The sequence below is a fragment of the Loxodonta africana genome, chromosome 2 (assembly GCF_030014295.1).
Source record: "Loxodonta africana isolate mLoxAfr1 chromosome 2, mLoxAfr1.hap2, whole genome shotgun sequence".
In the NCBI taxonomy this organism is placed as follows: domain Eukaryota; kingdom Metazoa; phylum Chordata; class Mammalia; order Proboscidea; family Elephantidae; genus Loxodonta; species Loxodonta africana.
In genome coordinates, this window is record NC_087343.1 from 151,138,842 (window position 1) to 151,154,539 (window position 15,698).

Genomic DNA, 15,698 nt, shown 5'->3' on the forward strand with positions numbered 1-15,698 from the left:
CTCGGCTCGTCCGGCGCCGGAGCCGGGTACGATCCAGCGCCGCGCTGAGCCCGAGGGTCCCGCTCCGCCCTTGCGGCCCGCGCCCTCCCCTATTCCCGATGCTCCCATCCTCCGTGCCCCCCGCAAAGACGGAGGCGGAGACGAGAAACGTGCGGGGGGGAGGACAGGAGGGGCCGCGGCCGGGGGTGTGTGCCAGGAGGGCCGGGGACGCGGCCGGGGGCGGTGCGGCCCAGGACCCCGCGACCAGCGGCGGCGGAAGCGGCCTCCATCCCGGGCGGGCTCCCCGCCTCCGGCCCGCCCCCGCCCGCCCCCGCCCGCCCATCGCCATGTATGGCGCTTCCTCCGGGAGCCCTACAAGGCGCTTCCTCCCTGCCCGAGGCCCATACAAGGCGTTTCCTTCCCGGCGCGTCTGGCAGGCGGCCCGCGGGTGGCTGCGGGCCGGGAGCCCAGCTTTCTGGGTCCGCCCGCGCCCGGGGGCCAGCGGCCAGGGGACCCCTGCCAAAGAGGGGGCGGACGGCGGGAGGAACCCGGCGGGCACCCGAGGCTGGGAACGCGCAGCCCGGCCCCATCGCGGCCCGGACCCAGCGGAGGTGAACGCGGGGCAGGCGGGCTGGGTAGTCCCCATGTAGGCGCCGTGTCTTCCTCTTACCTCAAAAGGTCTGAGGTTCCCACTGTCCCCCACCGGTTTCATATTTTGTCCCACTTTTCTCCCTCATGCCACAACACAGCACACCCTTGCTGGAAACCCTTCAGGGGCTCCCAGCCCAGAAGCTACAGCCCAAACTCCTAGGCGTGGAGCCTGTGGCTCCTCGCCTTACCCCTCCTCCCCTTGCATTTTGCAAGTTAGTCTACGGTAATATCTAACTACTTGTATTTCTCCCTTTTTGCTGTTTACCGTTCCTCCCTGCCTTTACTCAAACTGCCCCCTCTGCCTGGGATGCCCTTCCTACCCCATTCTGGTAGAACTAACTGGTACCTATCCTTGTGAGGGCTTGCTGGTTGTCGGGGCGGGGGGGGGGATCCCTACCTCCCGCAGTTTTCCATCCCTCCGCCTCCACCTCCACCTCACAGTCTGTTATACACTAAACACAATATACATCTGTTCATTTATTGCGACTGCGATTTGATCTTACTCATCTTTGCATTCCTGGTGTCTAGCAATGTAAGTACTTAATAAAATACGGTTATTATTGTGTCTGAGGGGACGGAGGGAAACGACCCCGTTTGTGGGCAGGCCTGCCACAGTCCCTTTTCACCTTGGACGAGTCTCTGACTTTAGGTCCCATCCTGGCATCTCTACGTACTGTGGCTCCGAGGTCTGGAGATTCCCAGGCTGCAGAAGGTTGCATGGGTAGTTTGATTCTGTGGGGAAGGTTAGAGAGAGAGGGGAGGAGCCACAGCTGGGGTAGATGTACACCTCAAGTGGGACTGGGGTCTGGTGGAGGGTCTACAGTGTGCCCTTCCTCATCTGGGAGTGCTGCCCCCCTACCCCTCAGCCTGACCAAAAAAAAAAAAAAAAAAAAAAATTTCACTGGTTTATCCACTGCAGGAAACAGCAAGCCCCCACAAGGCCCTCCCTCCAGAGCCTCTGGGGACTTAAACCTGGCCCAGCCTGATGTCACGCTGACCTGATCTGCGCAAGATGAACAAAGGTCAGAGAGAGACACCAGACCTCAGCAGAGACGAAAGCAGCAGCAGTTCCCTAACCCACTGCGCTCCCAGAAGCAAGCATGTCATCAGAGTCCAGGCTTCCTGCTGAAGCAACCTGTGAGCCAGCCCTGCGTCCTTCTGCATCAGGTGAGATAGGGGAAGAAAGGTTCAGAGATTGGCGTGGGGGAATATGCTAGGGAAGGGTTCTTTTCTAGCACCAGTCAGCCTCTGGGCTTGATCTAGAATAAAATAATTCACAGGCTTCCAGTCTTGGGTGGCGCACGTGGGCTGCATGCAGATACATGCTTTGTTGTCTCCCGGTGCCTGCAAATTGGGTGCACAGAGGAGATAATCTCTAAGGTCCAGGACTGAAGGTTTAGGTGTTTTTTGAGGGGGAAAAAAAAGGTCTCAGGTTATGGGCTGCACACCCAGGCCCAAGGATACCTCTCAGCCCTGTTTTCAAAACCAAGGCTGCAGGCCCTCCGCAGCCTCCTCTTCAGAGCTAGGGTTGTGGGTAATGTAGTTTACAGAGGCTGGGCTCTCAGTGTGCTGGTTCCCACCCTGCCAGTCACCACCCCTCCTCCTCTAGGCTGAGGGCAGCTCTGGGTGAGGAGGCGGTGCCTGCTCCTCACAGGGCTGGGAGATCCCCTGCTGGAAACAGGAAAGCTATTTATAGCTGAGCAGAGGGGGAAGGCCTGAGAGGAGCTGGGGAGCCCTGGCAACCTCTTCTGCTACAGAATTTGCAGGAGCCCCAGGCCTCTGCTGGGCAGGCCCTGTCTTCTTTTCTGGGTGCGTGGCCTTTGAACCCCTGAGAGCCCTATGAAGTGGTAGGGGTCCTGGGCTGCTTCCTGCCTTGATACTCTAGTGGCCCTGGGCCTCAGATTTTTTTACCCTTACCCTACACTGTGGGTGGAAACCCTGGTGGCATAGTGGTTAAGTGCTATGGCTGCTAACCAAAAGGTTGGCAGTTTGAATCCGCCGGGCGCTCCTTGGAAACTCTATGGGGCAGTTCTACTCTGTCCTATAGGGTTGCTATGAGTTGGAATTGACTTGACGGCAGTGAGTTTTTTTTTTTTTTTTTTGACACTGTGGGTATGTTGGAACCTGGGGATTGAGAAGCTGAGGCATTTTGCAAAAAGGGTCTACACCCAGTATGACGTCTTCTGGTATTTCAATGCATTTTTTTCTTCTCATTATTTTCCTGTACTTATTTCCTCAACAGAACCTCTAACCACCAGTACCAATCCTGTCTTCAGGTTGTAACAAGTGATCTTGCTAAAGGAAATGCAATCTCATCCTACCAAGACTGGTTGGGGGCCACTTTTGCCCCCACCTCCAGTATGCTGTATTTATTGGATGCTCTTTGTTGACACTGTGTCTGCCTTGTTGACTACTATATCACCATTGCCAGGTATGAGAACAATTGTTGCGTGAATGAATATGAATCTATAAAAGCTAATATTGTTTATGGAGAGTTCGATACACACTTCATTGTCACATTTAATCACAGTGTTTTACAGATTGGTAAACAGCTTCAGCCGTTAAGTACGTTTCACCAAGTTCTTGAGTGATAGAATTGTGATAGGAACTTTAGCCATGACATGAGGCTGCCTTCATGCTGGTACCTAGTAGGTACCTCTGGCTACTGAGCAGCCAGGTGAGTGAGGTGAGGCAGACAGATACGGTCCAGCTGGCCTGAGCCTCTTGCTGCCATGTGCACCTCTCTTGCTGCTAGTGCTTTCCTGCTTTGTCCCATGATGCAGATACTACAGGCAGGCAGGAGAGCTGCCAGGGAATCCTCCCAGGAAGCTTAATGAGGACCCACTCTGATCTGCCAGGGTTTGGGAAAGTCCTCTGGCAGCGGCTGAGGGGGTTGGAGATGGCCTCCTGCACTGTGCTGCCCCTCCAGCTGTTAAGTATTTTTTGAAAGTAAAGAAAAAGGGAAGAAGGGAGGAAGAAAGGTATCTGGGAGATAAAGGGGCCCCTCCTCTGTCCACCCACAGAAGTGCAAAGTTGGAGACTAAGAATAAAGGACCACACTTCATCAAAAAAGATGTACGAATGGCTAATAAGTACCTGAAAAGATGCTCAAAACCATTAGTCATCAGCAAGATGCAAATCAAAATGAGAATGACGCCAGCAATGAATTAATTTCCTAAGGAAATTAAGAAAACAATTTCATTTATAATAGCATCCAAAAATACCTAGGGATAAGTTTAACCAAAGGGGTGAAAGACTTGTACACTGAAAACTAAAAATATTACTGAAAGAAATTAACCACAAACCAAACCAAACCTACTGCCGTTGTTGATTTGGACTCATAGCGACCCTATAGGACAGAGAGGAACTGCCTTATAGCGTTTCTAAGGCTACGATCTTATAGAAGCAGATTGCCACATCTTTCTCCCTATAGTGGCTGGTAGGTTTGGCCAATGACCTTTCAGTTTGCAGCTGAGTGCTTTAACCACTGCGCCACTAGGGCTTCTTGAAAGAATTCAAAGAAGACCTAAATAAATGGAAAGACATCCCGTGTTCACGGAACGGGAGATTAAAATTGTTATGATGTTCAGTACTACCTAAAGTAACCTACAGATTCAGTGCAATCCCTCTCAAAATTCCAGCAACCTTTGTAAAAATGGAAAGGCCAAGTGTCCAATTCATATAGAATTGCAAGGGATCCAGAATAGCCAAAGCAATATGGAAAAAGAACAAAGTGGGAACACTCACACTTGCCTATTTCAAAACTTGCTATAAAGGTACGGTAATTAAGTCTTCATGACCTTGGATTTGGCAGTGGATTTGTAGATATAACACCAACACCACAAGCACCAAAGAAAAAATAAGTTGGACTTCATCAAAATTAAAAACTTTTGTGCATCAAAAGACATAATCAAGAAAGTAAAACCTCAGCTCACAGACTGGGAGAAAAATTTTTCAAGTCATCTATCTGATAAGAGTCCAGTATCCAGAATATATAAAGAACACTTGCATACAACTCAATAACAAAAAGAGAAAACAGCCCAATTAAAAAATGGGTAAAAGGGCTTGAATAGGCATTTCTCCAAAGACATACAAATGGTCAATAAGCACATGAAAAGATGCTCAAAATCATTAGTTGCCATTTTTAGTTGCCCTCGAGTCATCTCTGACTCATGGCGACCTTATGTATAATAGAACAAAATGTTGCCAGGTCCTGTGCCATCTTCAGGATTGTTGGTATGTTTTAGAGAAACGCAAATCAAAACCATAATACCACTTCACAGACAATAGGATGGCTATTGAATAAAAATAAAAAACTTCAGAAAATTACAAGTGTTGGCAACTATATGGAGAAATTGGAACCCTTGAACATTGCTAGTGGGAATGTAAAATGGCTCAGCCACTGTGGAAAACAGTTTGGCAGTTCTTCATAATGTTAAACATAGAATTACCATATTTGCCATATGACTCAGCAATTCCACTCTTAGGTATATACCCAAAATAATTGAAACATGTACAGGTATGTTCATAGCATCACTGAACACAGTACTGAAAAGATGGAAGCAACCCAGATGTCCATCAATGGATGAATGAATAAACTCCAGTTGCTGCTGAGCGGATTTTGACTCGTGTGTTGCAGAGAACAGTGCTGCATAGGGTTTTCATAGCTGTGACCTCTCAGAAGCAGATTGTCAGCACTTCCTTCTAAGGTGCCTCTGGGTGGGTTCAAACTGCCAACCTTTTGGTTAGTAGTCAAGTGTTTAGCTGTTTGCAGTACCCAAGGTCTTTTTCCTTTCTCTCCACACACACATACACGCACGCACATACGCACGCGCACACACACACACGGAACATTATTATTCAGCCATAAAAAGGAATGAAGTCCTAATACATGTTACAATTTGAATGAACCTCGAAAACAATTTTATACTAAGTGAAAGGAGCAAGATACAAAAGGTCTCATATTGTATGATTACATTTGTATGAAATATCTAGAATAAATTCATAGAGACAGGAAACAGATTCGTGGTTGCCTGGAGCTGGCGGGGGGGAAGAGGGAATGAGAGGTAACCACTTAGTATCAGTACATGCTTACTGAATGAAAGGATGACACTGGGGTTGACCTGAGCCCAACTGAAGAACAGAGGTGGCAGTGAGATGTGTCTGTTGAAACAGAAGGCTGGAACAGACTGGTTTCTAAGGGCCTTTGCGTAGTTCCCCAGGGAGGGGCTGAGCCGCTTCCATGTTGCCTTTCTTCAGAATCAGAGTTTGACAGGGGTATAAGGGAAGGCCTCGAGCTCTAAGCACAGGAATGCCCCCCTACCCCAACATCCAGCCCTGATATCTCCTCATTCCCCAGCCCAGACTTCCCACCCTTGCCCCTTTGCCATTTCTGCTTGATGCCTTTCTCTGAAGTTTCCACCCTCCTTCCCTGGCCTCTTGGCTTCCCTGGAAATGGGTTTGCCCTCTAGGTTTACCTTGGGTGGGAATAGAGTGCCAAGCAGAAGGGGCAGAGGGAGGTAGGATATCTCAGCATAGTGGGAGAGGGAGCTGGAAGTCTGTGGCAGTCAGGGAAACCTAGATGGGGCAAATTTGGAACCCCTGGGGCTGGAGAAACAAGTTAATCTACACACTCATGCCAACCCTGACTCAGAGGGAAATGACTTCAAAACAGCTTTCATAACTCCACCTGGATGTTGGCCACCTTTCCTCTCCCAGCTCTCTCTGGTTTCAGGCCACACTTACTTGCTGTCTCTGATCCTCCCTTTTCTCATCCATAGCAACTGGGGAGAATAGGGCTTAGATGAAGAATAACAAGATCATCCACATGTAAGAGCACTGTGTTTGGAGTTGTAACATCAGCTGCTCATGTTGGCTCTGCTGATTTGCTGCATCAATTCCACAGGTCATTATGGTGCTCTCTGGGCTTCACCTTCCTTATCAACAAGGGGACTGGAATAGGTAAGGTCAAAGGCCCCTTCAAGTGATAAAATTACGATTCCCGAAGAAGTTAAAATCCCTGGGTGGCGCAAATGGTTAAGTACTCAGCTACCAACTGAAAGGTTGATGATTTGAACCACTCAGAAGCATCCTGGAAGAAAGGACTGGCGATCTTCTGAAAGGTCATAGCCATTGGAAATCCTGTGGAGCACAGTTCTACTCTGACACTCACGGGGTTGCCATGAGTCGGAATTGACTCAATGGCAACTGATACAAGAAGTTAAAATACTGGGGCAACAGAAGAGCTAAATAAGGGAATGGCTGTAGATAAAGAGCTAGAGTATAATGAGTCTTGTCCTTTCTTAGGATGGGCTCTAAATTCCCAGGTACAGCTCCACCTTTCTTTGCCTCCAGGGTTGCTCACCTCGCTGGGGTCAAGGGCCCTCCAAGAAGCCCTGTTCTTACTACTGCCTCATCTCATCAACACCTGGCCAACCCTGATTTAAACCTGAGGCGTGTGACAGCAGCTCCTCTCCTGGCCCAGTGTCTGCTCTCTTCCTTCTAGCCTGGGCCCCACCAGCCCCCAGTCCCACTGGTTGACCCAGTAGGGATTTGATTTTTCCTGAACTTCAAACCCTGCAGCAGAACAAACTGTTAAATGCTGACCTCTGACTCAAATCCAAATTGACTAAAAAACAAACCTGAATTAAGAATCAAACCAGTTTTGTTTTAAATACCTTGTGAACCATTTAGAACCCAAATGCTATCTTTTATCATTTATGTTTAAGAATTATGTAACAACACGGCAAATGATAAGTTTAGAGAAAGAAACAAGATTATAAGTGGTATACACAGCATAACTATTTTTTTTAATGAGGAAAAAAAAAAAGCCCCCCTAGAAGAACCCTACCTTCCCAAACAAAAATTCTGCATACCTAATAAAAGACAAAAGACTGGAAGCAAAAAGCCCAAAAGTTAAAAGACTGTTTTTCAGACTGTGTGATTTTTTTTTTGGTCTACATTTCTGGAATTCCAAAAAATTTCCTTAATAAAAATTCCTTATTTTAAATCCTTTGATACTTCAATGTATATTTCCTAAGGAGAAGAGTATTTTCTTACATAACAACATGCAGTTATCAAATATGGGAAATTCTGCATGGATACAATACTTATCTATAGTCCATGTTTCAATTTCAATTTCAATTGCGTTAGTTGTCCTAGTGACAAATATTTTTAAGATACCCTAGTATCTGAGAATTTCCCTTATGTGTGTACTTTCTACTGTAATGATGCTGGATAAATTCAGAGCCCCTCTACAGAGAGCCCAAAGGAGCTCCATTTGACCATCCCCAGCTGTGGCTGTAGCTAACTAAGCTGGGCTGACCAGTCAAAACACCTACGGGTGCCACGTGCGCACGCGAAGGCCAGGATGCTCGGTGCCTTGCAGATTCAGTCTGAGTCGTTTGTTGTCTCTGAAAGCACGACAGGGGTTAGTGAGTCGTTATCTTCTCAGTTGTACCAGCAACTGTTCTGTCCTTGCTTGAGTGAGGAATGATCTGCCTTTGCATTAGCTTCAGGACCAAACAGACTTGACTTTGAGCCTTGGCTTTTCCCATTAGTCGCTGTGAACTTGGGCAAGTGGTTATTAACAGTGCCTATCTCATTACGTTTTTCTAAGGCTTAAATGAGATGATGCATGTGACACACTTAGCAACGTGCCTGGTGCATAGTAACTGTTCAATGTTACCCAAACCCACTGCCAGTGAGTTGATTCTGACTCCTGGCGACCCTATAGGACAGAGTAGAAGTGCCCCATAGGTTTTCAACGGCTGTCAATCTGCAGAAGCAGGCTGCCACAAAGCGGCTGGTGGGTTCAAACTGCTGACCCTTTGGTTGGCAGCTGAGTACTTAACCACTGTACCATCCTAGGTCCTTGAGTGGTACAGACAATTTTGTGCTTGACTACTAACTTAAAGGTTGGTGGTTCGAATCCACCCAACAGCACCAAGGAAAAGGCCTGGCGATCTGCTTCTTGAAAGATTACAGCCAAGAAGACCCTATGGAGTTCTACTCTACAACACATAAGGTCACCGAGAGTTGGAATCGACTTGATGGGTCAAAGCCCAGACTGAGTGATGAGGAAACTGGACAGAGCTGGTGCTCTCCTCTCTTCTCTCATCCCTGCTTCCTTTGGTAGTTTTGCCTTCTCCACTTCTCTGTATTTTAAAGGCAAAGCAAGCTGTCCCAGGCACCTCATACTTGTCAGAAATCCCACCAGGAGCAAATGGTCCTTCACAGCCACTGTCCTTAACTCTAGCACCACCTCATGGTCACCAGAAAAAATGCATCCTGGCCACCTCCAAAGGACCAAGGTTATAGTGGAGGGATCAGACCAACTCCCATCAGAGTCCTTGCCAAATACCAGGCTCTGTACTGTGCACTTCACGTGCATCACTGCATTTAATCCTTACTGCAGTTCTTAGTAGGCAGTATTACATGTAAGGAAATTGCAACTCATAGGTTGATTTGCCAAGGTCTCAAAAGATTTTATAACCTAGTTAGATTTCAAATCTCCCACTCACCACTGTGGACCCCTGATGGTGCAGTGGTTAAAAGCTTGACTGCTAATCAAAAGGCCACAGTTCAAACCCACCAGCCGCTCCTTAGAAATCCTATGGGGTGGTTCTACTCTGTCCTATAGGGTTACCATGATTTGGAATCGACTCGACTACAATATATTTCTTTTTTTTTTTTTGGCTCACCACTATACTACCCTGATAGCTTTTCAGCTGGAAACTGAGGGATAGGAAGAGACTTAGCTTAAGCTACAAGTCCAGGTAATGAATGGCAGAGCTGGAACCAGAGCTGTTAAAACTGTTTGTCCTGGCCCTTAACTGAGCCCCAGGATGACAGTGCCAGTCAGTTTCAGGAAAGGACTCCTGGAGATCACTATACCTGAAACCGAGTTCATGAGTTGATTTTCAAAGGAAAACCTTGGGCGAGGTACCTCTAAGTTCCTCTGCTGTTCAGCCATGTCCTCAGCAACTTTGCACCCAGTGCTGTCAGACCAACAAGCAACTGAGTCCTGCTTCACACTGAGTTTAATGTGACACTTAGACACTCCTCTGCTGGCCAGTTCCTATGTCCCTGGAGGCGAAGTCTCCATCAGGGTGGGGACTTGGCAGGTGGGAGTGCCAGCTGGCACTCACTCAAACTGGCAACAAGAGAGAAGCTGGCATGAGTCTTAAATTTCACCTTGGCGCTCAGCCCTGAATCCACTGTGCCTGTCTGGGAGCATCATGGCATGGGAACCAGAGCCAGAGAACAAAAGATGGCAAGCGCTGCAGGCCCAGACTGGCAACCACCACAGCCCACACATCCGGCACCACTGTTCTACCTTCCAACAACTTTTGACTTCAGGAACAGCACCTAGCATTGCATTAGAAGGAAAAAAACCCCTACCTCTGCCACGCACAGGCACGTCCCAGAGAGTGATTGGGTTTCATCAGGGCTATCATCTAGAGCAAAGGAGAAAAGGTACGAAAATATGCTGAAAAAGCAGTGATGGGATTGCCGTTATTGGCCAATTTCATGTTTTTTCTTCTCAGTTCTGGAGGGAAGCAAACCATGCACCACGCTGGTTCAACAAGGCTTCCTAAACTACCAAATAGAAGGGGGGCTGTAATCACCTCAGTCTTTGGGGAAAGCAAATGAAACAAATTCTCTCCTGCTCTTGGAACCCTGCACCACTGGGCCAGCCCTGACTTGCTCTTGGATGGATTTAAGGACAGGGGTGAATACTCTTATCCAGCACCAGGTATGTAAGACCAGTGAGGGTGGGAGGGAAAGGGTCTAGGCTTAGTTTCTGCTCTTTCACCTCGGCTATTCTGTTATAGGACTTGAAGGCAGCCAGCTGCAGAAAGAAAATTTTGGAATTAGGTCTGGGATAAAATTTTGGCTTTGCTATTACAGAGCTGCAACTTAACCTCTTTGGTCTCAGTTGCTGGGGTACACCATCTTCCTTCAAGGGATGTTAAGAATTACCTGGCATAACATTTAAAATGCCTTAAAAAAAAAAATCCACACATTTCTCTTTTGAGTGCATGTGAAATATACCAATTAGGTGTGCCCCAACAGCTTGAACCTCCTTCCCCTTGCATAATTTTGGGATCATGGTCTCAGACACCCTTTTGCATATACCCTTGCACAAGCGAATGTAATGAAAAGAGCTCAAATTTAAGGCTGAAGTTATCTGCCTTGACTAAACTGACACGTCTCAGAGCCAGAGCACTTTACACTGCCTCCACAGCACAGACCTTTCCAGGCACAGTCCTAAAGAATCTCAAACACACAAAGTATATTCTTAAATATGGTTTAATACTCTTCTCCATTTCTGTACATCACAACACCAAGATTTCGCTGCTGAAGATCTCTCTGCAGAGGCTATAGAGAATGCAAAGGCTACGGTTTTCACCCCCTCTTATTTATGTGTTTGTATGTGTAATACATATCAGTATATATTGATACACACATCAATATATAATGCAATATATATCACCGAAGAGAACACATTGATTAAAGAAATACAAAAATTTGGCATCATTTCCAAACTTAAATAGTAAAAATAAAAACTACAAAAGGAGCTGCATACCCTAAATGTATCATGTGAAACAACAAGCATATCCAAAAATGTAAATTTACATCCAATTTCTCTGGTCTTGTCATATCACATTAGACCCATTTACAATGGCAAAACCCTAAGGTACTGCTGTGAAGAGAGCATGTTTGCTCGCTCTTGGGTTTTCTGCAAACAAACAGCAGAGCCCAAAGCAAAAGCCTGTTCCGGTGAAGCTTCTCGCGCTGGTGAACACCAAAGAAGTGACTCTTCTCACTGGGGTTTGAGACATCAGGTTACACACTTGACAGTCATTTGGACCTCAGGGTACAGTGTGAGAACCAGAAACTACATTTTAAGACATACTCCCTTCATTCAAGTGAAACAGGATTATGGAACGATAGGTAGGTCTGTAACCTGGGAACAAGGTGCTGGTTCAGACCAATAAAGCTACAAGTGACTGAGTCAAAAGTCAGTGAAGAACAGCAGTCAGGCACTATGTGTTAAAAGTACCCAATTTGAAAACCAAATGCACCCCTCTACCCTAGTCAGTGTAGGGGGTGATACCAATTGACTTTTTAAACCTTTGGTCCTTCAAAGTCCATTTGGTATGCTTTTTCATTGCTACCACTGGGCACATTCTGCACGCTTTGTTCACTGTCACCATCTCGGGCACGCCATGACCTTGCACATCAGCTGGGTTCAAGTCCAACTTATAGCCCAACTGTGAAGCCCAGGGTTTCAGGCCCCCTTTTGGATCCAACATGGTTAATGCTTGGTGCCAGAAGCTGTGTCCCACCCCTTCCCGCCCTTCCCACCCCCCTCCCACAATTTCTCATGAGAGGTGCTTCTAAGTCCCATATGTGAAACAGATGCTTCAACCCCACCAGGAGGTCAAGGGTTTATAATTACATGCACAGTCATACGTGTCTTGTCCGTCGTTCCTGTGAAAAACCTTGCAGATCATTTTATTAAAATCAAAATGTTCACATAATCTCATGCCATCCAACACAAGGAAAACACGAACACCTCCCTTTTACCAAGGATAGACCCAAGCAAAATAAGATTTTTTAAAAATTTCTTTGCTTCCACTTAAATTGCATGTTTTATTTCTCCCAATCCCAGCAAAAGCACAGAAGCCCCATCATATCCATCCCAAACTGGTTTCTAGTAGGCTAAGATTATGGGAACCTTTGTCAAAGCAATCGATGCTTGAGGGTTCCCAAACCCTGGGCACAAATGCTTCTGTAAAACAGATGGAAGGACACAGTGCACCGGCCCAAATGCTTCATGAGTCAGTCTGACTTTGCAATGCAATTTGCATCCTTGAAACTGCCAGTCTGGAGGGGGAAGGGGTGTGAGGGAGTGAAGTTGAAAATGCCTTGTATTAGCTCACCCTTTCAACATTAAACAGAGACCAAGAGAGAAATGGTTCCAACATTTCACCACATATATTTCTTCTTATGCAGTCTAAGCTGAGAATGCCATGTAAATGGGTCACTGCGAAATGCAGCAATTTAATTTTTCTCCAATCAAAATAAGAAACAAACCAGTATGATGTCACTTCTATTAACTTTTGAAGGTTTACAGCAGTTAAAGTATTTTTGCTTCTATGTATGAAGGTTAAAAAAATCATTTTTTTCCCCATAAAATACAAGAGCAACCAATTTTCACCACCAAGTAAAAGTAAAAACTGGGATTCTTTTTTAAATTAGTCCATAGTGGCATTTAAGAACTTAGTTGTAGGCTGCTGCGCTGACACCACGACAAACCAAAGTGTAGGGCCGGGTCTGGTTTTGTTTCGGTTTTCTTTTCAATATCCAATGCTCACGGATTAAGTTCTGGAAATGTTCCAATTGTAAGGCAGGGATCTGTTTGGATTCCACCATGGGTATGCTCCTTGGGTTGGATGCTGGAGGGTGAGGCACGTTTTGCCGGACCCATGTCGACTACCTAGTAGTCATCAAGGTCAAAAAATTCATCGTCTCCTCCTTGGTATTCCATTCCCTGGAAATCTACTCGGTACCGCAAGATACCTGGGGAAACAAACCAAAGGGTAAGTCATGGTGTGGAGAAGGTTCACGCTAATAAGGGAAAGCTCGAATCCCTGGCAGAATTACAGGGCAAAGAGGTGACAGTAAAAATGAGCTCAAACCTAAGCCACGTGCTGCCTATCTAAAGGATGGTGAGCACATCTCATTTGAGGATGCCCAGGCAAAGACCCTGGCCTGAGACCCTGGTTCTGGCTCAAGACCCCGGTTTTAAGTTAAGCTTTCTGATTTGCTGAAACCCTGGCGGCGCAGCGTTTAAGAGTATGGTATGGCTGCTAACTAAAAAGGTCGGCAAATCAAATCCACCCGGCGCTCCTTGGAAACTCTGTCCTATAGGGTCACTATGAGTAGGGAATCAACTTGAAGGCAACGGGTTTGGTTTTTGGTTTTCTTCTGGTTTGCTACTCACCTCCAATTCCACCAAATCCTTTCACAAACTGGGATCCTTCTTGTGACTTATCTGTGACAATTTCCAATGTGGCTCCAAATTTTTTGTAGTTGTTAGCAAACCATTCCAGTAGGGGCATGCTCTCAATCAGCTCATGTTCCTGTCCTGTCTACAGGGGCCACCATGAGATATGTAAACAATGGGATTAAGAGACATGAAAACTTAGTTCCTCCTGTGCCACCTCCCCAACCCAGCCATTATTCTCATTCTCCCTTTCTCATACTGTGTGTCAATGTGTGTATAAAACTCTCCAAGTAAATTCCAGTTTCTGGTGACATAACTAATAGCACAGATATTCTGATTATTTCAAACAACACTTGTCTCCAAGCTCTAGCCTCAGTTATAAAATGTGGACACATACTTAGCAGATTTTCAACTTAAGATTTCTGCTGTTGACTCTCGAAGCCAGGCTGCTGTAAAGTGTCTTTAGGCAGCACTCATTCAAGAGCCCGGAGAGATGTGCCAGAACTGCTCTTTGGAGCAGCCTAGTTAAGAGCAAAGCCCTCCAACTCGGAATTCGAGGAAGCTATCACTTAAAAAAGAGATCTCCACTGGGAAAATGACCCTTTAAGCTTCGGTGACGCATTTAGACCAAACCCGGGGAAACTGTTTTAGTGGAAGAGATTTCGCAGCACAGGAGAGGCACTATCCAATTAAACCTTCTCTACTATTTAAAGGATGAAATGTTTTCCTGATTGCTTAACTACTTTAAAAATAGGAGTTGACCACCTCCCATTGACATCCCCCCCCCGCCCCAATATGTATGAGGTTGGGATTCCTCAGGCAAATGCCCTAAGCTGCCAGAAATCTAACGCATAGATTTATGCTTCCTTGCATGAATCACCAAACCAAGAAAACAATCACGTACCTCTTTGTCTGTGAAATGAGATTTATCCTTTTCTTGTTCTGGAGTTAGATAGAGAATTTTCTCCTCTGCAGTTTTAGGGGGAAAAAACATGTTAACTTGGTTCTCACATATTAACAAGCGTTAGCCCCATGAGACAAGGTTAGAGAGAGGGCTCCTGAACTCATCCTATAAACCCTCTTTCATAAGCATGCTAGTAGCGTGCACTGAGCACCTACCAGGTACACTGCTATCATAAGAAAACACCAAAGACATCAATTATACAGTCCTGGTCCTCAGGAAATTTAACTACCTTAAGCATCCTCCTTAAAAGAGAGGATGGCGAGACTGTCTTCCTCACTGTGAACTGGTCATCAGGAAAGACCAAATGCTTGAAAATGACATCATGTTTGGTCAAGTAGGAAGTCAGTGAAAATGAGGAAAACCCTCAATAAGATAAATTGATGTTAACAGCTGTAACAATGGGCCTAAACATATCAAAGACCATGGAGACGGCACAGGACTGGACAATGTTTCATTCCATTATATATGTTACCATGAGTTGCAGCCTACTTGATGGCAACTAACAAAAGTATCAAACAGTTCAAGCAGAAAAAGCTCCTAAAGACTGAAAGGGTGGGGGACAAGGGGCAGGAGCTGCCTTCTCATGGGTCGTGAAATTGGCCATCTCATTTCTCCACTGTAGGCTTCCTGAATGCACAGGTCAGTAACAAACAGCAACCCTATTTTCTAATTCTCATACCTTCTGTGCCTTGGCAATGAAGAACATATCTCATTATATCCAGATTTTCGTAGACTATTAGAATCTCTACAGCTCCCATTTCCAAAGCCTTTAGTGTATCTTCAACTCCAAAACAGTACTTGCCCGTGTCCTGGCTGATTTCATCAAAGTATCGTCCTGTGGTTAAGAACAGGTCAATAAGAACATATATACTGAAGTTTCTCTTACAGATATAGAATCTCTTACTCAAAACCAGAGAGAGACAAAAAAAAAGAAAAACCAAACCCGTTGCCATCAAGTTGATTTTGACTCACAGCAACCCTACAAGACAGAGTAGAACTGCCCAGTTTCCAAAGAGCACCTGGTGGATTCAAACTGCTGACCTTTTGGTTAGCAGCTGTAGCTCTTAACCACTGTGCCACCAGGGC

At 46.1% G+C, this 15,698-nt stretch overlaps 1 protein-coding gene and 1 long non-coding RNA gene across 5 annotated transcripts in view; one reads left to right on the plus strand and one right to left on the minus strand.

Annotated features, from left to right (window-relative positions):
* The first annotated feature begins 482 nt into the window (after positions 1 to 482).
* Positions 483 to 10,162, plus strand: LOC111750987 (uncharacterized). 2 transcript variants are annotated; one of them, XR_002786055.2, is made up of 5 exons: positions 483 to 590; positions 1,550 to 1,797; positions 2,873 to 3,061; positions 6,536 to 6,591; positions 6,985 to 10,161. It is a non-coding gene; the product is annotated as an uncharacterized LOC111750987 (long non-coding RNA). The 2 variants fall into 2 exon arrangements; XR_002786056.2 differs by lacking the exon at positions 483 to 590 and adding an exon at positions 598 to 1,162 and having other exon boundaries at positions 6,985 to 10,162.
* A 766-nt stretch (positions 10,163 to 10,928) lies between these two features.
* ETF1 (eukaryotic translation termination factor 1) overlaps positions 10,929 to 15,698 on the minus strand; it is a 28,194-nt gene continuing 23,424 nt past the window's right edge. For all 3 annotated transcript variants that reach the window (XM_064276729.1, XM_003404524.4, XM_023549415.2), the window contains 4 exons: positions 15,292 to 15,447; positions 14,553 to 14,617; positions 13,646 to 13,793; positions 10,929 to 13,221 (listed from right to left, as the gene is read on the minus strand). In XM_064276729.1, the coding sequence (XP_064132799.1) occupies positions 13,139 to 13,221; positions 13,646 to 13,793; positions 14,553 to 14,617; positions 15,292 to 15,447 (452 nt within the window). In that variant the 3' untranslated portion in view covers positions 10,929 to 13,138. The remainder of the gene's footprint in view (positions 13,222 to 13,645; positions 13,794 to 14,552; positions 14,618 to 15,291; positions 15,448 to 15,698) is intronic.